The sequence below is a fragment of the Mizuhopecten yessoensis genome, unplaced genomic scaffold (genome assembly GCF_002113885.1).
Source record: "Mizuhopecten yessoensis strain PY_sf001 unplaced genomic scaffold, ASM211388v2 scaffold11029, whole genome shotgun sequence".
NCBI classification, from domain to species: domain Eukaryota; kingdom Metazoa; phylum Mollusca; class Bivalvia; order Pectinida; family Pectinidae; genus Mizuhopecten; species Mizuhopecten yessoensis.
In genome coordinates this window covers 175,680-199,172 of record NW_018408843.1, presented here as the reverse complement: position 1 = coordinate 199,172, position 23,493 = coordinate 175,680, and the positions used below count along the sequence as shown (strand labels likewise).

General features: G+C 35.3%; 1 protein-coding gene across 1 annotated transcript in view; it reads right to left on the bottom strand.

Moving 5' to 3' along the window:
- Positions 1–533: 533 nt before the first annotated feature.
- Positions 534–23,493, bottom strand: part of LOC110464742 (von Willebrand factor D and EGF domain-containing protein-like) — a 29,518-nt gene continuing 6,558 nt past the window's right edge. Inside the window, exons 5-20 of the mRNA XM_021520113.1 lie at positions 15,716–15,990; positions 14,863–14,949; positions 14,541–14,647; positions 13,329–13,635; positions 12,778–12,863; positions 12,113–12,176; positions 9,940–10,155; positions 9,590–9,783; positions 8,728–9,061; positions 6,102–6,260; positions 5,699–5,888; positions 4,846–5,027; positions 4,058–4,309; positions 3,198–3,618; positions 2,439–2,547; positions 534–715 (exon numbers count right to left, since the gene is read on the bottom strand). Of these exons, the coding sequence (XP_021375788.1) occupies positions 559–715; positions 2,439–2,547; positions 3,198–3,618; positions 4,058–4,309; positions 4,846–5,027; positions 5,699–5,888; positions 6,102–6,260; positions 8,728–9,061; positions 9,590–9,783; positions 9,940–10,155; positions 12,113–12,176; positions 12,778–12,863; positions 13,329–13,635; positions 14,541–14,647; positions 14,863–14,949; positions 15,716–15,990 (3,140 nt within the window). The 3' untranslated portion in view covers positions 534–558. The remainder of the gene's footprint in view (positions 716–2,438; positions 2,548–3,197; positions 3,619–4,057; positions 4,310–4,845; positions 5,028–5,698; positions 5,889–6,101; positions 6,261–8,727; positions 9,062–9,589; positions 9,784–9,939; positions 10,156–12,112; positions 12,177–12,777; positions 12,864–13,328; positions 13,636–14,540; positions 14,648–14,862; positions 14,950–15,715; positions 15,991–23,493) is intronic.

Sequence of the window (23,493 nt, the reverse complement as noted above, 5' to 3'; positions counted from 1 at the left end):
GAAACAACGAAATGTGCTGTGGTTTCAGTAACAAAAAGATCCATAAAATTTATAAAAAAAGCTATACAGTTAGATTGATAAGAAATATACAATTTGATAAAAAATATATACAAATAACTATAATGATACCTCGTTCGTGCCAAGTTAGTCAAACACATAAGAATGATAATATACAAACACCTGATTTGCTTCCAAAGAAAAACGTTACTTTAAAGTAAATATAAAAGTAACTATAGAAGCTGGCATTTAACAGGGCCTTAAGTCTGTTCTCTATACATATCCACATGCAGTAGTGAACATCTGTCTGAAACAAACATTCGACGTCACACACGTCACACAACACCAACAAAATACAGGTGAGCTCACATGTACAGAAATGTAGTAAGAAAGAAACAACAAAAACTATACCCCCACCCCCCCCTGCAATTGTTGACAGATGTTTTACAGAGTCAAATCAGTATATATTTAGCTTTGTGAAAAGGTAGATTTTTATATCTGATAGTGGTTTTAAAAATGTGTAAAAATGTAAGGGGGGGGGGGGGGGGGGGGGGGGGTCACTCATCCCCAGTTTTGCTTGTAAAGTTTGTCGTCATCAAACTGAAATGCGATTCCACTGGCAGAGGAGGGTCGGCTTGTCAGAACATCTGACTCCGCTTTGTATCGCTCCCTGGTCGGACATTCAGTCATATCTGCGTTGGACAAGCCTATCTTGCTCCTGAAAAGCAACAGAAACGTTTTCTATTGTTAGAGCAGTAGTATCTTCTAAATAGATAGTTCAACGGTCAAAAGATGCATATCTAAGCAGAAAATGATGATAAAAGGACCGGAGCCGAAACAGTAGATCAACAGTGGAGTGCAAACGCTATAGGCGTGTGTTTAAGGTGGCTCCACACTTTCGCAATTAACCAGCAAAATTCGTTGAAATTTTCATATAATGGTTATGCAACTATGTAGAGTTAATTTTATGAAAATCTAAACATTCCGATAGTTTGGGGAATTTTTTGGAAAAAATACCAAAAAATTGAATTTTCGCCACTTTTAATATTTTCCGGTTTTTTTTGTGCGTGGCATTGTTCGGAACAATAAAAACAATAAAAAAATGAAAAGAAGCATTTATAATTAATCCTACAAATATTTTATTTATCGCAAAATATGTAACACATGTTACACAAAGTGTTTTTTATTGAATTTGAACGGATAAAAGTGATTATCTACAAGCTAAAAGCAAACAGGACACACATATCTATACATATAGAGTGGGAAATTGAACAAAATATACACAATGGCTTTATAATTAATTTATTTTACATTTTACAATCACTTTGATCCGGGTGAGAGTTATCTTCCTTGAAAAAAATCGGAACTTTTTGCAGAGGGATGACATTTACACAATGACAGTTGTCTCTGTTTACATATAACAAATGATGGAAATAAATCAAAAATATGATATCAAAATTATCAATTTATTGTTCTTTAATGGAACCAAATTACCCTCAGTCATGTACACTTTGGACATCATTCCACAGTCCGCTAACTCACGGTATATTTATAATTACATGTCAGGTACATATGTGACCAGAGGCTATCGCATGGTATGCCGTTCTCACGTGCCCTCACACATGCATTTCATAGGTATCTTGATATTTTACAAAACATTATTTTCACAGAGTAAGTAGACTACATTTGTAAACACGATTTAATCGACAGAGCGAAACTCCCTCAGCTTATGAACTCGTGTAAGCACGTGATATGCACATATGAGGTTGGTACGTCCGCATTCCATGTGTTTCCTATATGACCTTCTTGAGGTCGTCTGGTCTCATGTCACTGTCTTCCCGTGAGTCTGTTTATGTCAATGAATTGGAAAGCTTTATTCCTGAAGTACGTGTGATTATACATTTCCCGGTAAAATCTCGATATCGGGTGTTGACATATCATCGGCACGCACGTGTACTATTGTTTACCAGGGGCCTGTTCGTTTATGCGGAACAACCGGTTTGACCGTTTATAAATGTAACAATTCCGGGTATAAATCCTGGCGGACCTACAAATGTGTATGCAAGACTTGCAAGGCTTTCTCAAGGCTCGCCTGAAAGCAGCATCAGATAACTAGGTCTTACCTTATTTAATAAACGAACAACAGTGGTCCGATCGGTTTGACCGTTTAAACGCAAACGGCCCAGGTGTTACTATAATTTGCACTACGATATTGAATACCCGATACGCAAAACGGAAATGACGACACGGTGTACATGCACATTTCGATCAAGATAATTGAGTCCGAGCTGTACTTTTTCCGGAAGTACGTCACGAAAATGGACGCTGATGACGATGTGTCGAGCCACCTTAAGGAAGGGGATTTAGTTGATACTTTATATCTCTCCTTAAAAATGATGGATTATGAAATAAAGAGGACACAGCAAAAATCAAATACATACTTCTTGCTCTTCGAACTTTTCCAGCACAACAGTGATGTTGTTATTGCTAAAATGAAGACTATCCCAGCAGCTGTACCCCCTACCATTGCTGCCAAAGGTAAGTCATCTTCTACAATTAAAACAACAATGAAACAAGATTATAAACGTATTAAAAAACATCTTCTTAGCTTATAAAAATGCTGTGAAATCAAAGCTGTCGTTTTAAAGTAACTGTTACACTTTGAAATTGAGTTTTTTAATAATGACAGCACAAAAATGACTTTTGCTGCAAACATGTCTTCATGTAAAAGTCACGTCCATTATTTCCTGTCATTGTAATGTACGTGTCACCTTGGCATGTTTATATAAGCGTGAAGTAATACTGTAATGCACGTGATATGTGATCGGTTACCTAGATAAGCGTTAAGTAATACTGTAATGCACGTGATATGTGATCGGTTACCAAGATAAGCGTGAAGTAATACTGTAATGCACGTGATATGTGATCGGTTACCTAGACAAGCGTGAAGTAATACTGTAATGCACGTGATATGTGATTAGTTACCTAGATAAGCGTGAAGTAATACAGTAATGCACGTGATATGTGATCGGTTACCTAGCAGGACATGGACATTATTTGTATTAAGGCGTCTGTTGACTTTATAATCTAAAGCCGACATTTTGATATAATAACATGCATGACAATATATTAACCGCATGCCAGATGTGTTTCTCCTAATTGATTGGTCTATATCCATATTTAATACGTAATGTATTTACCTTTATCTCTGCTTTTGTTTTGTAATGATTCTGATGTCGTTGTAGTCAACGTCGGCTGAATAGTCGCAGTTCCGCTTGGAACGCCTACTGGCGACGGTTGAATGGTCAACGTTCCAATGTCAGTTCTTGTTGGGGACGGCTGAATGGTCTCAGTCACACTATAATTAGTAATTGAAGACGGTTGAACGGTCCCAGTGAAACTATCAGTGCTTGTTGAGGACGATTGAATGGTCACAGTTCTACTTTCGTAACCTGAAGCAGTTGCAGTCAGAGTTGTTAGGTGATCTGTGGGTAAGGATGTTGTTTTGGTAACAGCATTATCGGGCGATGATGTCTGTATATCCATTTCGGTAACAGGTGATTGTTCCGTCGAAGATGCTGCTTCGGTGGAAGCTAAAGTTGTTGTCGAAACACATGATTCCTGCATAAAACAATTGAACCTACAAATTACTAAAATGAAGAAATTGATTAGAATAATTGTTAGAATAAGAACAATATTCTTTGACACTGGTGTTCACAAAACATAAATAGACAAACGTATCATTTAATCATTTATGTTTACTTAATGAAATATCATGTGTGTGAACTGCAACGATTTGTTTTTCTTTCTGAAATTATTCTTTCTGAGCGGAATTAAGCACCAAGCATTGCTTGCATGGATAATAACGTCACTTGCTACAAATATTCATTATGGTGTTTCTATCGAAGAAATTTCATTGAACTCATTATTTACTTTAATTAGAAATCATGACTTTGGGGATTTCTCATCTTACAAACATCACGAACATAAAATTATGTATGTTATTCAGCAATGATTTGTCATGTATAGAATTGAACCAACAAAATACCAATATACGAACCAGTTGAGTGCAAGATATGTTAGTTGCGTCACAATCGTAGCAAGTTGAGTCGTAGGTAACAATGGTCGACTCGTTGCTAAAGTTGATTCCGTCATTAGAGATACTTATTAAGTATCCTTCTCCAAAAACATCATCAGCTGCGCGCCGTCTCCGGACAGAGTCTGGTATGATACACACACAGTTAATACCGTTCAGATATCTCGCAGGAAATAGAATAGGTGCACCAAGGAATTCCCATCGGTCAACATACACCTGTTTAATTAATATTGTGTACTTTAGAACTGTGGAATATAGTAAAATATAGAAGAACATTACTTCGACATACAAGGGTTGCGTTGAAAGTCCTATGCGTCACGGAAAACGCCAACAAAAACAATCAGCAAAAAGAAATTAAATGCAAAGAAACCATGAAATTCCCATCCTCCAGGTTCTTGGGAATGATAACCATTTTCAGTGCCAGGTGAGGTAAATAAAACATTGGTTATGATAGTAACAGAACTGGTATTGTAAACTGTCACAGTTAATCAATTAAGTATTAACTAAATCAATATTTTTCAATAACTATCGAGTAAATGTAACACAAGCACGATGTACAAAACCCTACTTTAAAATTATTTGCCTGTATTTCAATGTTTTTACAAGACTTGATTTGCTTCAAAGAGAACACTCTATTCTGTTTTCATGCCTAAAAACCAAAAGATAATATGCTTGACGATCTAGTTATAGGAATGGAAAGGGATAAAGTGTTCAGAAACAATAAGATAGCATGATAATTTAGAAAAGAATACCTTTATCAGTCTAGCCTGGCAAGTCAAATTGACATCCAGAAAGTTACTTCCCGAAATGACAAAATTTTTGCATGACTTTTTGTCAGTTGAACAAGTCATTCCTCCGTGCAATATTTCAGGAATTGTGTCGCGCTCCAGAGCACACTCCTCTCCATAGAAACCAGTGTAGCATACACATTTTCCTAAAAAAATGTGTATAAGAAAAGAGCAATAATGCACATCGCGTGTTTCTCGTTTTTTTCAACGACACAAATAACGTATGAAACGACATGAATTTCTCGAGATAAACATTAACAATATGAGTTAAGTGTTTAAAATAAAGATATAATAAAAAAATATGTTAATAAATAAACCGCATTAACTGGGTATCAGATTTTGTTATCAGATATAGAGTGTAATATTTATTAATTATATTTCAATTTTATAAAGTAAACAAACAACAGATTATGTTACAATTGCACATGTATATGTTACATTATTTAAGATGTTATATATATATATCACATATGTAGTATATGATACTACATACATCAGTTAATGTCATAAATGTAAGATGTCGCATACAACAGAGAGTGTCAAATATTTAAATTATACATACATCAGATAATGTCACAAATGTAAGAAAGAGCATACACAAATATTAGAAACATACAAATATAGGTCAAATATATAAAATTTCACATACATCAGATAATGTCACAAATGTAAGAAATAGCATACACAAATATTAGAAACATACAAATATAGGTCAAATATATAAAATTTTACATACATCAGATAATGTCATATATATGAGATTCTACACAAAGGAGATTTATTTTGCTGTTTTCTATAACACTAAGGTTTTACTTACCATTGGTACAATTTCCGTTTTCAGAACAATCGTTTGGACAACTTAACTCCAATAACTCGTCCAGAAAAGTCGTACCGTTACTATTTTCAGATCCTTGTGTTGTAAGGTTTTCGAAACGACTGGCTTCAACAAGACAGCTACTTTTTAATGACTCTACCGTCGCTTTCAAAAACTCACTACCTCCAGATATCTAAATTAAGAATGAAAAAAAGACATCACTTCGGTGAAACATATAAAGTGTCTGTGTACTCAAACTAAACAACGTACAGACAATTTGTGTGATTTTGTTCCTCAGTAGTCAAACTTGTCATTCATATTAATAGACACATTTTCATTTTTAATCTGAATTGATTATATTTCGTATCAGTATAAAAAAAATGGTTAAACTGCCTGTTAAAAATACCTTGATATCATTAATGCAATCGTTCATTCCTTCTTCGAGTGCATCATTCATCCCTGGCAAAACTCCTTTACATTTATTCAACATCGGATCATCATTCATTGTTTCCCGACACGACTGTTCCGCTAGAGATTCCGTCCAGCCATTTTGCCATGTGTAATTCTTAAACAGGTTCATATCAAGATATCAAAATTAGAAAATATTTTTTTTAAGTAGAAAAAGGTTTGTTTCCCATTACCAAAGTAAACCTTTTACTGAAACCATTCTGACGGAAAATCGCTAGTAGATTCCCGTTTATGTACAGTTCTTGCTATTAAATCTAACAACACGAAAAATAAGATAAATTGTTTGGCATTATCAGATAATACAGAATAAAACATTTTAGTCAGGACTCTGTGGCTGCTTGAAGATAATCTAAACACAAAAATTTAAAGAACATACACTGATAAGTTGTTAAAGTGAAATCACGTGAAGAGCCTAGTTTGACCACTTGAATTGTTCGGGAAAGCCCTGTTAAAAACAGCGCCAATGACGCCACGTGACGGTTTTGAAACGAGGAAGTAACACAGGTGGTCTGACCGAGATGCACAGTTTTCCAAAGGGGCACCGAGAGAGGGACCGACAGTCAATTATAACTTCATACCGCACTATGTAACCAAGGAATATGATTTCTTGGTCCATTTTGTAACTTATTGAACCCCTTCGCTGTAATTATTCGTCATCGACAGTTAATTGCACACATGCCAATATTCAAAATTTCTAATGAAGAAATATTTGTTGGCATCTCGGCATTATTTATAGACATCAGGACATGTCTATTACCGGTATGTGATCAGTACAATTGAGTACGGGGCAAAACACATTTCCTTAACCATGTGACCAACCGTTCTATAAAAAGAAATATGTACGAGACGAATATCCCTTTTTAAATGTTTTCATGAAGTGTATATATGCATTGACAAGTATAAAAAAGAGAAACGTTTGTGATTTTCTTTATTACAAATCGATGTCTTTAGCCTCATTTTTCTAGACCATGCATTATACATATCCATGTATAGTCTCTTTCCCACTTTCAGTGTACGTTAACACTTAGTAAGTCATAGTAGTAATCACACACAATAAAAACTTCTTGCAAAACCACTACGTGTACAATGAATTATATATAGACAAAAGTTGTTGCATGATCATAAATTCTAAGCCAATAATCATGCAAAAACATGAACTGTTGAAGCAGTACGATTTAAACAGTATTTTTGTTATGCGATCCTATTTACTAAGTAGGTTCTTCTTCCTCAGTTATTCATCCTGAACCGTCATTTTGAAATATTTAAATCTTGCATGCGAATAAAAAAATCGTTTACTTCAGCAATATAAATAAATAATACCATTTTAGTGGACCCGGGAATATTATAAATTATGTAAATTTAATAGCGCACATATCGCATGTGACCCCGAGTACCGACAGAGGAGAGAACGGCGTACTGTACAACATCACAACAGTTATCTTCTGGAGGGCCCCATATCAAAATCAAACTAACCAGTCACTTATTTCCCAGCCTTTCGCATGAACTACTGTTACAGACACGCAAAGTTAACTCTCTCCGATACATAATAATAATTAATAATAATAATTCGAGGTTCGTTTATACCGTTTTATCACGACCTAGTTGGTAGATCGTCTCAAAGCGGTTCACAAATTATTATCCGTGGCCTTTGCAACCAGCCAATACCTTTCTCACCTCCATGGGGAGCATACAGCCGGTGCTGCCAGTTCGGCGCTCACAGCTAGCATTCTACAATGCCAGCACTGCCCAACCACGTACTTATTTACAGCCGAGTAGACTGGAACAGATACAACACAGTGCCGTGCTGTGAAGCGAACCCGCAACCCTTCGGTTACGAGCCCGGCGTCCTACCACTAGATTTTCTCCAACTTAGACAACGGTACTAGCGAGGTAAATATGTTAAAATATTTATAAGTCATAACATAAATAACATTGCTGTTGATTCCATTTAAGCTTTATTAACTTTATGCCGGCTATCCGGAAGAACATATGCACCGTGCTAACTGTTATGGGAGTTATTTTCTCCTTTTGATACTTCCCACCTACGATAGTGCTTCTGTAACGTACTCCTTGCGTTATATTTGGACCATTTGGCAACTCTTCGCTTCGTTGTTGACGCGATAACGGTTCACTCCCCACGGCCAGTCATTTTGTTTACAATGAAATGGCGTGCTATGCGCAACCGTTGGTCAAACAGATGGAAACCCCGATAATCATCTTAAAATGATTCATTTTTATGAATATGTATCAGCCAAATCCGACCGTTTTTATCCATAAGGAGACTCACCTGATATGTTTATGTAGTGTTTGAAAAAAGAAATGAAAAAAATATGCTTCACCGTGATGTCCCTTTAACCCTTTCCTTGAAGCATGTCATATCTTTGTTAGCATCCCTATTGTTATAACTGTGAACTCATAAATATCGAGTAATCGTATTTGTTGTAATATGCCATAACCTGACTTAAACTGCATCATAAAGCTATTTCGTTATCTGAACAACATGAAAACTATAAAGTATCATTACGGTTAATTTCAATAAATTAAGAATTGAAAACATTACGTACTTGAACAATGTTTGCATATTGTTCATCAAGGATAACGTCAAATTTAGCAATATCAAACCCTTCTTCCTCTGTAGATCTTCGGTATCGATAAGAATAGGCACGAGTGTCCCGCCTTGCACGAGCTTTGTCGCATTCCTGAACATATCCTGCTGAGCTAGTTCGTCGAGTACATGCCGTTATGGTTGAAGTGATGTTACACAGTACTTGGGAACTGAAGGCCTGCGGATTGTCGGAGTCAACTGAACATCTACAATACTGTAATGGCGGTAACGGAATGTCTGTAAGTGGTTCCGAAACAGCGAAGAGGGAGTTTCCATCCAAAGCAGGATTTAGCCTGAAACATAAAAAATCAATTCGCATGGTTCAAAATTTCATTTACATTGATATATTCTACCTAGTATTACACTTTAAATAATATTTGCATTGACATACTTTGACTCCTGATATTAAAAGAGATATACTTTACATTTATGCCTTTATGATAGGGAAACATCTCTCCAAAATTCCGAGAAAAGAGAAAACACATAATCGTGTTTGCTTACCGGAAGGACAATAAATAGATTGTACACCGAAATGGAAAAACAACACCACAGTTTTAATGATCAGATTTCAGCATTTTTGGCGTCTGCTTCATTCACTCGGAACTCATACCGAGTTCAATATCTGTCTCTTGCTCAGAGGTCTGAATAAGACAAACATGACAGAGAACTGGAGCGCATTAGGTGAGCATGATAACTTATCATATAACGATGACCACTGACATTAACAGTGATATACTTTACCACTTACCTAAACAGTGATACATGTACACTAAATCAAAATAATGAATATTAGTCTTTTATTTATTTTTGTATGAAATTACCTCCAATCAAATCCAAAATTGTTTGTGATCGTGCCATCTCTTTGTCTGAAATCATTCGTCCATATTCCATCTAAAAATCCACACAGGCCGGATGATGATTTCCAGTCCATTAGAGAAGGTTTTATGATGATGTACGAAATAAATGACACCCCGCGTATGGCTATTTTCATAGATGTTCCGGATGGAAGCGTTACCTGTGGAAATATAGCATGCAAGCTGAGGAATTTGGACGGGTATTTTATTCGATTGTTACCTTATATATTTTTTTATGAATTTCTGTGTTTGGGAACTGCAGGAGCAAATACAATTGTAAATATTTACACAATGGATTAAAAATGTATAATATTTACCGAGTACGTAGATCCGCTGGAGGTGACTGTCATGTGAGTGTCGTCACAGGCTCTCATCTCTATGTATCTGTTGGTATTTGATGAACCACTTATCCAGGGTGAGCCAACCATATTTCGGCACAAGTTGATAATAAAAACAGCATCCTGGTTTCTAATTGCAATTCCACATATACATGACCCCCATATTCCTGGACAACGGTCAAATACGGCATGCACCTTGAAATAAATACAAATTGAACCATGAAATATAGGACAGCTATGACAGACAGTTTAATTATAAGACTATGCTAGATATGAAATAAAACAAAAAACAAATACACTAGTATTGCTAACTTTCAGAGACAAAACAGTGTACCCTCAGTTGACAGCCAGTGTTGTCGTCGTCGTCCACATGGAATGCATGCGTGATGAAAAAACTCACTTAAATGAGTGTGGCATATACTTACAGACTCAATCAGCTCTCTGGTTAGAGGCATTTTGTCATACATGTAACTGTACTAAACATAGGCAAAATATGAGGATTACCTATTTTGAACCTTACTGCATCAAGAGTGAGAACTGGTCGCAAGAAACAAAAAAAACATTATAACAATGTAAAGCTAAGAGAACAATTACCATGTTATACATCTAATGGGTGTCGGAAGCATTAACAAGCGTAATATGCAAATATCACATCCCGACGCCAAGGCCTAAAATTAGCAACGTGTCTCTAAGAACATCAAACATATATTTAAAATATGAAACAGCAGACTGACAATAACCAAACCAGGGGAACAGCTTAATACGTTTTTAGAAATCATGCAAGCACAAAACCATTCAATAGACTGGAGAAACTAAAAAATGCTAGAAAGAGAAAAAGTACTATTCTGAGAGAGGTCATAAAATAAAATGGTCAAATACAAAGGGAGAAACAGTTGAACTTACAGAATGGTGTGCTAGATTATTAATATATAACTTACAGACTAGGGTGCTGGATTATTAATATATAACTTACAGAATGGTTTGCTGGATTATTAATATATAAAGTACAGAATGGTGTGCTGAATTATTAATATATAAAGTACAGAATGGTGTGCTGGATGATTAATATATAAAATACAGATTGGTGTGCTGAATTATTAATATATAAAGTACAGAATGGTTTGCTTGATTATTAATATACAAAGTACAGAATGGTGAGCTGAATTATTAATATATAAAGTACAGAATGGTGTGCTGGATGATTAATACATAAGATACAGAATGGTTTGCTGGATTATTAATATATAAAGTACAGAATGGTGTGCTGGATGATTAATACATAAGATACAGAATGGTTTGCTGGATTATTAATATATAAAGTACAGAATGATGTGCTGAATTATTAATATATAAAATACAGAATGGTTTGCTGGATTATTAATATATAACTTACAGAATGGTGTGCTGAATTATTAATATATAAAATACAGAATGGTGTGCTGAATTATTAATATATAAAGTACAGACTGGTTTGCTGGATGATAAATATATAACTTACAGACTGGTGTGCTGAATGATATATATATAACTTACAGACTTGTGTGCTGAATTATTTATATATGAAGTACAGACTGGTGTGCTGGATGATTAATATATAACTTACAGAATGGTGTGCTGAATTATTAATATATAAAGTACAGACTGGTGTGCTTAATTATTAATATATAAAGTACAGACTGGTTTGCTGAATAATTAATATATAAAGTACAGAATGGTGTGCTGAATTATTAATATATAAAGTACAGGCTGGTGTGCTTAATTATTAATATATAAAGTACAGAATGGTGAGCTGAAAAATTAATATATAACTTACAGAGTGAGGTGCTTGAACATTAATATATAAAATACAGATTGGTGTGCTTGAATTATTAATTAACACAATACAGATTTTTGTGTTAAAATATTCATAAACAAAGCACAGATTGCTGTTTTGAAATGTCAGTCACAAAGTATAGCTTCGTGTGTTGGATTATCCATAACCAAAATACAGATTGGTGTGTTTGAGTTGGCGAGTATACATATTCATACCCGTATATGTACAGTTTATGTTTCAAATATTCGGTTGCACTTTTTTACAACTGGTTAACAATTAAACGTGTTGACAAAATTACATTACAATAAACTAACATCATGCTGTATCCATGACACATACCTGTATAGGCAACGTATCATGCTTGAAAAGAATGAACTCCCCAAACTGTTGAAAGGACATGTATCTACAATCAGAATATAAATAAGCATTAATATACCCTAAATATTTACTTATTATTAATATACATGCCATGAATACATTTTGTTAGGGTTAGGGTTTAACTCTGATTAACACATTATATTTTTAGCATTGTTATAACGTAATATATTGTTTAATCGTTACCTTTAAATAAGTTAGCATTTAATCCCTGACGAAGGGCTAAGCCCGAAGGTTTGGAAAAAGAATGACTTTTTAGTTGGTTAGTATAAATGGTTCAATAACTTTCGGAGCACTTACAATTTAAAAAAAAAAAATGTCATTTGTTTACTTAAGTACACATTTTGAGTTTTTAACGAAGAAATGGTCATACAGTGCAGTGACATGTTTACTTTGTTTCTGCATCAACAAACCGAATTGAAAGTAGGGGCTTTTTATGTTCTTATTTCTAGTAATTGCTGTACCAAGGATAAAAAGCTAAATCATACCTCAACATCAAATTTTATCGTCTTTTGAGTAAACGCCTGATATCATAGAGTTATATATAACGTTTCTTCAATTTAATATTCTTAATCTTTGGTAAAAGTAATAAATGGGGTATTTATTGCTTAGGTAGCCACCATGTATACCTTCCATCGAAAGTCCATATATGAGGATCAGTCCTGGTTGTGCATGTTTTTCCTGCTATAAGTTTATCCTGGTCTTCAACAACAATCTAAACAGAAAAAAATGCATAAATATATGTAGCACACCAATCAATGAAAAAGACGTGAAGAAAACGTCCTTATTTGTTTTTCTATTTTGTTATGACATCATCGAATATAGTCAAGCTTTTTACATTCAAGTCATTAACACTGAATGAGTTGAAACACATATATATATATATACTGAGCAAGGAATCAATTTCAACAGTAAAGATAATATGAGGTTGTCAAATGTTCGAATCAGTACGCTCTTTTATCAAGAAACAGAGAATACATTAACACAAAATTGTTGTTAATGGTCAATCGGGTAAAACCTATTTCTTAAAACATCATTACTCGCGGGGAAAATCGAGCTGTTTTGATTGCACTTTCGAAAATAAAATCGTCACTTTCTATCATATTTAATACGAAATATTGAACTTCTTGCTTTGTATTCATAAACATATTTAGTAAATTTAACCTACAACCATTATTACCTGGATGTCTGGCTTAGTTGCAAAGCCCCAGGCTGGGTTGAGGATGCCGTTGTCTGCACGAAAACGTATATAACTTGATCTGCTGTCCATTGTATTGACGGTATTGTCAGCAGCACCGAATACTTGTAAGGTTCTGGGTATATTCCAATCATGAAAGGGAAACACTATCCCGCAGCCTTCATTCTGAAAGGTTACAGGATCGTCTGTGACTCCACTTGCTGTACACTTGAGGTGACCATCTTCATAGTAAGTTGGCGTTCGTACACGAATCGTGAGACTACAGTGATTTTCCTCAAAGTCTGCAATTCTGGACAGAAAATGTTGCTATATAATAAAGAGACATTGAAAGTACCACTTAGAAAACTCTCTCTCTTCCTCATATCCCAAACATTCCAGATATTTATTAACCAAAACGACTAACATAACTGAAGAACAAAACGGCGATAGAGGATGAGGAAAACAGCAAGATGCTCAGATAGCCTTGTGCTTTCTTCTGCATATCAGCAATCAGTTCACAATATGTTCCTGAAACGTAATGCATTTTTTTGCAAATTTTCCCCAATTTTGGTTTACCTCTCTCCTGTCCCAAGATTTGTTTGTGTTACTAAGTTAAACGTCTTAACTAGTTGAGTTGATATGACAGTATTACACTCTGAATGACTGATGTTGTACTTTGTAAAACTTTCTAACTACAGAGATTGATTACGACATGCAGAAGGGTTAAGAATTAGGATATAAAATAGCTAAATTGCCCTTGCTGGCCAACTATAATTGTTAATATTTCTTTGATAAGTGAAAACAACTTTCAGTTAATTTAAGCGGTTCTGCGTACTTGGCATTAACAATCAATGATGATCATATAAATATGTATGTAAATTATAGGAAAAGAATTTTGCCTACGTTGAACCACGGAATTATTACACGAAGCCATATGCGTGGGCTCTGCGTTATGTGTCCTTCTACTACATGTAGTCTTGAACTAATCAGATGATGATGCCTCCTTTGTACTTCTGGTTGCCGTTGGATCTCTTACATCGTTGGTTGTTATGTAACCGGTTAGAGGGGAAGGATTTTTCTGTGACATTTCGGTTAGATATCACGATAAAATGGACCTTTAGTGAACCCCTTTACAAATCAATATAGTCAATACAAGGTTCAACGAGATGCAAAAGAAAAACAATAAGATTAAAAAGAGGTAAAAGCGATACGTACTCAGCAGGAGTAGATGTTGCCGGATACATACAGTCGATTGGAATTGTCAGTCTGACCGTCACGTTAATACTGCCACTTTCCAAAACGGTATACTGGGAAGCGTCAGTCTACAGAATATAACAAATAAAATAACATGTTTAATTACGGCAGTGGATTGCTTACACTTACACATTACATATAAACAGGATATGTGTGAGCTAAGGAAATAGATTAAAAGAATTATTAAAACTTTAGTGATCTTCTTTTCATATCAATACAAATTTTGAACAAAAGGTTAACACAAACACCACATAAATAATTCCGATTATTAACGGAAGCTTACTGTAAAGCCTGCATAAAAAGCACTGCTGTAGCTGTACGGGGTCGGCGGACCATCTGGCACATCCCGGACACGTACTGCGCACTTCACCTGTGTACATGAATATGACATATAATGCTTAGCTGGTATCATTCCTTGCAAACTAAAGAAACACTATCTGTCCTCATTTTTTCTGATAAAAAATCGTGAACCGGTGTATTCAAATTGTCTTTTCAATATAAAATGTCTTTTTAACAAAATTCCAAAATGAGTTTTAATGATTGTTAAAAGAGCATGTGAGATAAATTGAAAAATTAATCTTATGATAACCATGCTAAGTACATAACGCTATAATGATCTGAATAACAGCAGTTTTATATAGTTCAAACTTCCATCTGAATAGCAACAGTTTGATATAGTTCAAACTTCCATCTGAATACCAACAGTTTGATGCAGTTCACACTTCCATCTGAATACCAACAGTTTGATACAGTTCACACTTTCATCTGAATAACAACAGTTTGATACAGTTCACACTTCCATCTGAATACCAACAGTTTGATACAGTTCACACTTTCATCTGAATAGCAACAGTTTGATACAGTTCACACTTCCATCTGAATACCAACAGTTTGATACAGTTCACACTTTCATCTGAATAGCAACAGTTTGATATAGTTCAAACTTCCATCTGAATAACAACAGTTTGATATAGTTTAAACTTCCATCTGAATAACAACAGTTTGATATAATTCAAACTTCCATTTGAATAACACATATTGTAAACAGTCAACTCGATGAGTAATAACAAACCCATTAAAATACATTTGAGTTTGATAAATTATATGAATATAATTAAAATTGTAAACTCATTTACCAGAAATCCGAGCGTGAATGTGTTAATCCATTGTGACTGCCTTAACGCCGATTCTGTTATATTGGCGTAAGGTATGTTCCTGTGTGTCACAATGCTGTTATCGTTTATATACCACTGTACATCATAGACGTAGGCAGTAAGATCTTCGTCACTGCTATCCTCGATATTACACTGGAATTGTATCTCCTTAATTATCACAGGTTGTCCGAATGCTTCCCCGGAAGTCGCGTTTAGTCCCGGGATCACAACAGCGTTCAGCGTCACATTCGGAGCCACTTTAATAAAAAAAAAGTCAGTTATTTAAACGTTTTGGATGAATAAATCATTTGAAAAAAGTTCTATTTTGTATATTATATGAACCTAATATAAGAAAGTAACAGTAAATACCAAGCATACGCATATTTCTAGGAGGGCTGTACCTACAATGTACAAGCACAAAGGGTTCCAACGCTGTCTTTTCATATCATGCAATGGTCTGCTGCAAGAGTGACAAACGATTTAAATTTTAAAGCAGGAATGACATCCGAAACTGGAGAGAGCAGCAGCAACAAAACATCCGGAACTGAGGAGACCAACAACAACAAAACATCGGAACTGAGGAGACACAACAACATATCTTTCGGAACTGAGGAGACCAGAAGCAACAAAACATCCGGAACTGGGGAGACAAACAACAACAAAACATTCGGAACTGAGGAGTCAAACAACAACAAAACATTCGGAACTGAGGAGTCAAACAACAACAAAACATTCGAAACTGAGGAGACAGACATGAAAATAACATCCGGAACTTAGGAGTCACATCAACGAGTCTGAGGAGACCAACAACAATAAAACATCCGGAACTGAAGAGACCAACAACAACAAGACATCCGGAACTGAGGAGAAAAGCAGCAACAAAACATCAGGAACTGAGGAGACCAGCAGCAACAAAACATCCGGAACTGAGGAGAGCAGCAGCAACAAAACATCCGGAACTGAGGAGACCAGCAGCAACAAATTATCCGGAACTGAGGAGACCAACAACAACAAAACATCCGGAACTGAGATAACAAATAACAAAAAAACATCTGGAACTGAGGAGACCAACAACAACAAAACATCCGGAACTGAGGAGACCAGCAGCAACAAAACATCCAGAACTGAGATAACAAATAACAAAAAAACATCCGGAACTGAGGAGACCAACAACAACAAAACATCCGGAACTGAGGAGACCAGCAGCAACAAAACATCCGGAACTGAGGAGACAAACATAAACAAAACATCCGGAACTGAGGAGACAAACAACAACATAACATCCGAAACTGAGGAGACAAACAACAACAACACTCCGGAACTGAGGAGACCAACAACAACAATACTCCGGAACTGAGGAGACCAACAACAACAAAACATTCGAAACTGAGGAGAGCAGCAGCAACAAAACATCCGGAACTGAGGAGACAAACAACAACAAAACATCCGGAACTGAGGAGACAAACAACAACATAACATCCGGAACTGAGGAGACAAACAACAACAACACTCCGGAACTGAGGAGACCAACACCAACAAAACATTCGAAACTGAGGAGACAGACAAAAACATAGCATCCGGAACTGAGGAGTCACAACAACAAAACATCCGGAACTGAGGAGACAAACAACAACAAAACATTCGAAACTGAGGAGACAGACAAAAACATAGCATCCGGAACTGAGGAGTCACAACAACAAAACATCCGGAACTGAGGAGTCACAGCAACATAACATTCGGAACTGAGGAGATACAACAACAAAACATTCGGAACTGAGGAGTCAAACAACAACAAAACATTCGAAACTGAGGAGACAGACAATAACAAAACATCCGGAACTGAGGAGTCACAACAACAAAACATCCGGAACTGAGGAGTCACAACAACAAAACATCCGGAACTGAGGAGACAAACCACATCAAAACATCTGGAACTGAGGAGACAAACAACAACAAAACATCCGGAACTGAGGAGACAAACAACAACATAACATCCGGAACTGAGGAGTCACAACAACAAAACATTCGGAACTGAGGAGACCAACAACAACAAAACATCTGGAACTGAGGAGACCAACAACAAAACATCCGGACCTGAGGAGACCAGCAGCAACAAAACATCCGGAACTGAGGAGTCACAACAACATAACATCCGGAACTGAGGAGTCACAACAACATAACATCCGGAACTGAGGAGTCACAACAACAAAACATCTGGAACTGAGGAGACCAACAACAACAAAACATTCGAAACTGAGGAGACAGACAACAACGAAAAATCCGGAACTGAGGAGTCACAACAACATAACATTCGGAACTGAGAAGACACAACAACATAACATCCGGAACTGAGGAGTCACAGCAACATAACATTCGGAACTGAGGAGACACAACAACATAACTTTCGGAACTGAGGAGACAAACAACAACAAAATATCCGGAAATGAGGAGACCAACAACAACAAAACATCGGAACTGAGGAGACAGACATCAAAATAACATCCGGAACTGAGGAGTCACATCAACGAGTCCGGCAAACGGCAGCTGTGCACGGTATAGCAGTTAATCGGTAGCCGCAGAGTTGCGTATTTTTTAACCGGAAATGAAGTATGTGAAAGTGAAAGTAGAAGTTCAGTGTCAACAAACATACGACTAGTTGTAGCGGGATTTACATTATTTTAAAAAGAAATAGGAGGTATATAGGCGTAAGTGGTGGAGAAGGGGTTATAAATATGTATTTCACAACGGAAGGAAAATAATTCCTGCATGTATAACTTATTGTTTAGTCATTAAAATGTTTAGATCTGTATTATCTTCCCTGATTTTCTTTTATTTTCAGTAATTTTATTAAATTGAATTACTACACCTACAAAAACGATCAGAAGCCTTTGAAAGCGGATTCCTGGATTCAGACACTTAAAACAATGTTTGTAAAATTACTTATGGAAACTCTTTTTAACAATAAATTTATGTGGATTAAATGTTTATATTATCGCAGACATATTACATCAATTTTCACAATTATTACACATGCAATTCACAAGAATTTAAAATAACAAATTGACTTTAGGTGATGGACATTTATTTATTGTTTCAGATTGGTAATACACAAGTACTTACTGTACAGATCATGAGCATTGCATGTACATATGTATTAACGTTGTTTCAGACCCATCTTCAGTGTCAATGATTACACCTGTATTTACTATTCCGTCTTTTCGTATTGCAAAGTTATCTTCTCTTGGAAGCAGGTATTGATTGTTATGTCACTTGTTTGTGAGAGTAACGTCGTCAATTTTTGACAAAACGACGTAATTTTCTCACACAAACCAATGACGTAACAATCAATACCTGCTCCCAAGAGAGGATAACTCTGCAATACGCAAAGACGGAATTACAGACAGGTTATGAATTTTTAATCATTGCTTCAGACTGGTTATAAATTTGTGTTAACGTTCAAAGACAGGTAACAGAAAAATAACATTGTTTAAAACTGCATGATTATACATGTGGATTTAATTATATTTATTATCACCGACATGTTAGGAAAATTATCACTTGTTTCAGACTGGCTATAAAACTTGTATTACTATCACAAGTAAGGTTATCGATTTTTAATTATTGTTTCAGGCTAGTCATAAACTTGTGTTAACTATCACAGACATGTAAGAAAAAATTATTGATTGCTTCAGACTGGTTATAAACTTATAATTATCTTAACTTTCACATACATTATGAGGAACTTTTATTAATTGTTTCAGACTGTTTACATACATATATAGTTACTATCACAGAAAAAAAGTTATATCACATGTATTATAGACAAGTTATACACATTTCATCATCAGATTGGTTCTAGTTGTGTAGATTCATCTTTGTGTGACCAAAAAGGCACAAGCCAGATACATGCATGGTAACATCATAAACTTTATAAGTAAAAATACATGAATTCATGGTAAAACATAGTTACCCAATCAGAATTATAACCTACCTGTCAGCCTGTCAAAATAATAGAAACTGAAAAAAACAACATTGAGGCTAACTCAAGGAACTCCTCGGGTTCTTTTCAAAGTAATTCCACATCATGATCCATCGGTCTCAGCATAGTATTTGTTTGATGCACATTTAGCAATACTATTAGGTCTAGGATATATATATGATATAAACCTATTTGTTTAACAACATAATTCATGTAGCAAGACATTAAAAATGTGTATAATTCTCAATTCCAGGTAAAGCGCTATTAAGTATATACTGTAGTTGAAGCCCTGAGATATATTCACCCTCTCATTGAAATTAAAATCATACATATACCATTTTCTGTTAATAATGTAACATGTATCACTATATTTCATCTATTTAAATAGTGTTGCAATTGTGTCAGAATACCTGTCCATATATACAGTGATAAGCAATCAATTATCATTATCTGTCTTACTATCAATAGTGATACATGTATACATAAATGTATGTACAAAACATGTATAGGGTACATGTAATGGACAATTATTTTTAAATGTATAAATAAACATGTGTAATACCTCTCTGTGGTATTATATACATGTGTAATACCGGTCTGTGGTAGTATATACATGTGTAATACCGGTCTGTGGTAGTATATACATGTGTAATACCTCTCTGTGGTATTATATACATGTTTAATACCTCTCTGTGGTATTATATACATGTGTAATACCGGTCTGTGATGGTATACATGTGTAATATACCTGTGTGTGATAGTATATACATGTGTAATACATGTTTGTTATAGTATATACATGTGTAATACCTGTCTGTGGTAGTATATACATGTGTAATACCTAGCTGTCTGTGATAGTATATACATGTGTAATACCTGTCTGTGTTAGTATATACATGTGTTATACCAGTATGCGGTAGTACACACGTGTGTAATACCTAGCTGTGGTAGTATATACGTGTGTAATACCTGTCTGCGACAGTATATACATGTGTTACACATGTCTATTGTAGCAATTGCATATGTTATACCTGTGTGTGATAGTAAATACAAGTTTAATAGCTGTCAATAATACTGAATACATGTGTTTAATCTGTCTGTGGTATTCTATATATGTTTATGTTTAATACATGTATAATTGCTGAACATGACGATTTGGATACACTTATGTTATCAGGATTTGCCCCATAGACAGGCCCTAACCCTGTCTCCTGTTTATTTTAAAAGATAATTGAAATGTCTTTACATAGGAATGTATACAGATTATAAATAGTAGTATACATGGCACATAGAGAGTGGTATACAGAAAATACATAGAGTGGAATACAGAGTAAAGAGAGTGGTACACAGTATATCACGAGAGTGGTATACAAGGATTAGAATGCACAGTATCTATGAAGTGGTGTACAGAGTATATTGAGAGTGGTATACAGGGGTATAAGTAGTGGTATACAGGGTATATATAGAGAGTGATATACAGAGGTTTGTAAAGAGTGGTATACATATTATAGAGAGTGATATACAGAGCATATTGAGAGTGGTTTACAGAGTAAATAGTGAGTTATATACAGAGTATATAGTTAGTGGTATACGGAATATATCAGGAGTGGTAAATATAGTATAAAAGTGTGTTATAATGTATATATTGAGTGGTATACGTTGAATAAAAGAGTGGTATATATAATATATGAGGAGTTGTATACAGAGTATATGAGGAGTGATATACAGTGTATATCGAGTGGTATACAGGCTATTTTAGGAGTGGTATACATAGTATACAGAGAATATAAAGAGTGGTATACAGAGTACACAGGCATCACATAATACAGAGTATATAGTGATATGCAGAGTACACAGAGACATCATAAAATACAGAGTATATAGAAAGTCATATACATAGTATTCAGAGAGTAGTAAACAGAGTGATATAGAGAGTGTTAAACAGAGCATATAGAGAGTTGTGTACAGAGTTTATAACGAATGAAATATATCCGTACTTCATATATTCTGTATATAGTACCTTTATATAATGTGTATACATAATCCTATATTTACATTTTCTGTACACTATATTAGGTATTTCTTTAATAAGCTATGTATGAAGTATCTCTCATGACTATTTTCAGTTATATATCATCTAATTGCTGAAACTTGTTGATAATATACTGCATATAAACTAACACTATTTGATTTACCTCATAAAAAGTCATCACATATCCTCTATATAAACAAAAGATGTTTGTTTTCCGTTAAATGTTTGAAAAAAATACGGATAGGTATAGATAGGTAATAATTCAATTTTTCATTTATTTTTATTTAGCCTGTACATAGAAAGGAGAGTAATCTTGACTTGAACACTTCTTCCTTTGAAAATTGGCAAAAAAGTTTTGGGTAGGCACAAAACAATATATTTTTGACCTTTTATATTATGAAAGGATGTGGCCACCTTAGGGTAGAGGGGCGGTGTTAATAAGGGGAAATTGGCAAATTTTAACTTGTAAAAGACTACTTTCTAGAAGGACCTGTAACCATATAAATTGTTACAATATAAGATAAAAATGGCTGAGGCAATAAGGTGACCATATTTTGTATCAGTCAAGTTTCTACAACCTAGAAGGGCATGGCATAAGATGGGCTCATGCTATCAAGTCCTTAATAGAGCGCAACCCATCCCTGAGGACTTCCTCCCTGGGTCATAGCATGGACATTGTTGAGATCCCCAAGCTCATATTTCTTGTATGGAAAGAGGTAATCTAAACAACCAATAAGACAACTCTTATATAGATGAGGAATAATAATAACTTTCCTACAGAGAAAAGCGATCTAAAATGCCCTGATGTATGGGAGGTGTATCCCTGATGTAAAGGAGGTGTAAACCTGATGTATAGGTGGTGTATTTACCTGATGTATGGGAGGTGTATACCTGATGTAAAGGAGGTGATACCTGATGAATAAAAGGCGTTACCTGATGTAAAGAAGGTGTAAACCTGATGTATGGGTGGTATAAACCTGATGTAAAGAAGGTGTAAACCTGATGTATGGGTGGTGTAAACCTGACGTATGGGTGGTGTAAACCTGATGTATGGGAGGTGTATACCTGATACCTATAATTAGATGTGGGCTACAGGGACATGTCACACGCTTATTAAAGGGGCTGGTCGGGGGAAAGATGTCATATTTGCTAAAATGGCATACACATGTTTAAAATACCTTCTTATGAAACATACCGATTCAAATTTTGCTGAAATTCACTCCCTAAGAGTAAAAATTATAATTATATTAAAGAAATCCTAAATCGTCACCTGACAGTCTAAAACTCTCAATTGACCCAGATCAGTGATGTAATTTTACCGCATGCGCGGCATCAACAAGACCAAATGTAAACATCGCGGCGAAAGAAAAAGATGCATGCAAAAGTCATGACAGGCACGAGGTATCAATACCGTTATATATAACAACAACATACATGTATAGGTAGGAATACTACACTTGCATCATAAATTACCTTTGAAAACAATTATTTACGTATAGTATAGCTGTCTTGTCCGCTAGTTGAGTCCGACATGGCTGATAGACAGCGTGCTATTGGTGTTATCTTCACTGCCTCACTTTCGAAACAACCACGTGACATATATAAATAGATCTGCGCTAAATTTACGCGGAGCTTCCCCGAAATTTCAGTGGTCAAAGCTGGACATTGCAAGCAGAACTCGACCATCATATTGCCGTGGTATAACTTTTGGAAGGCCAGAGAACGCATTTAGACCCATTTATTTTGTAT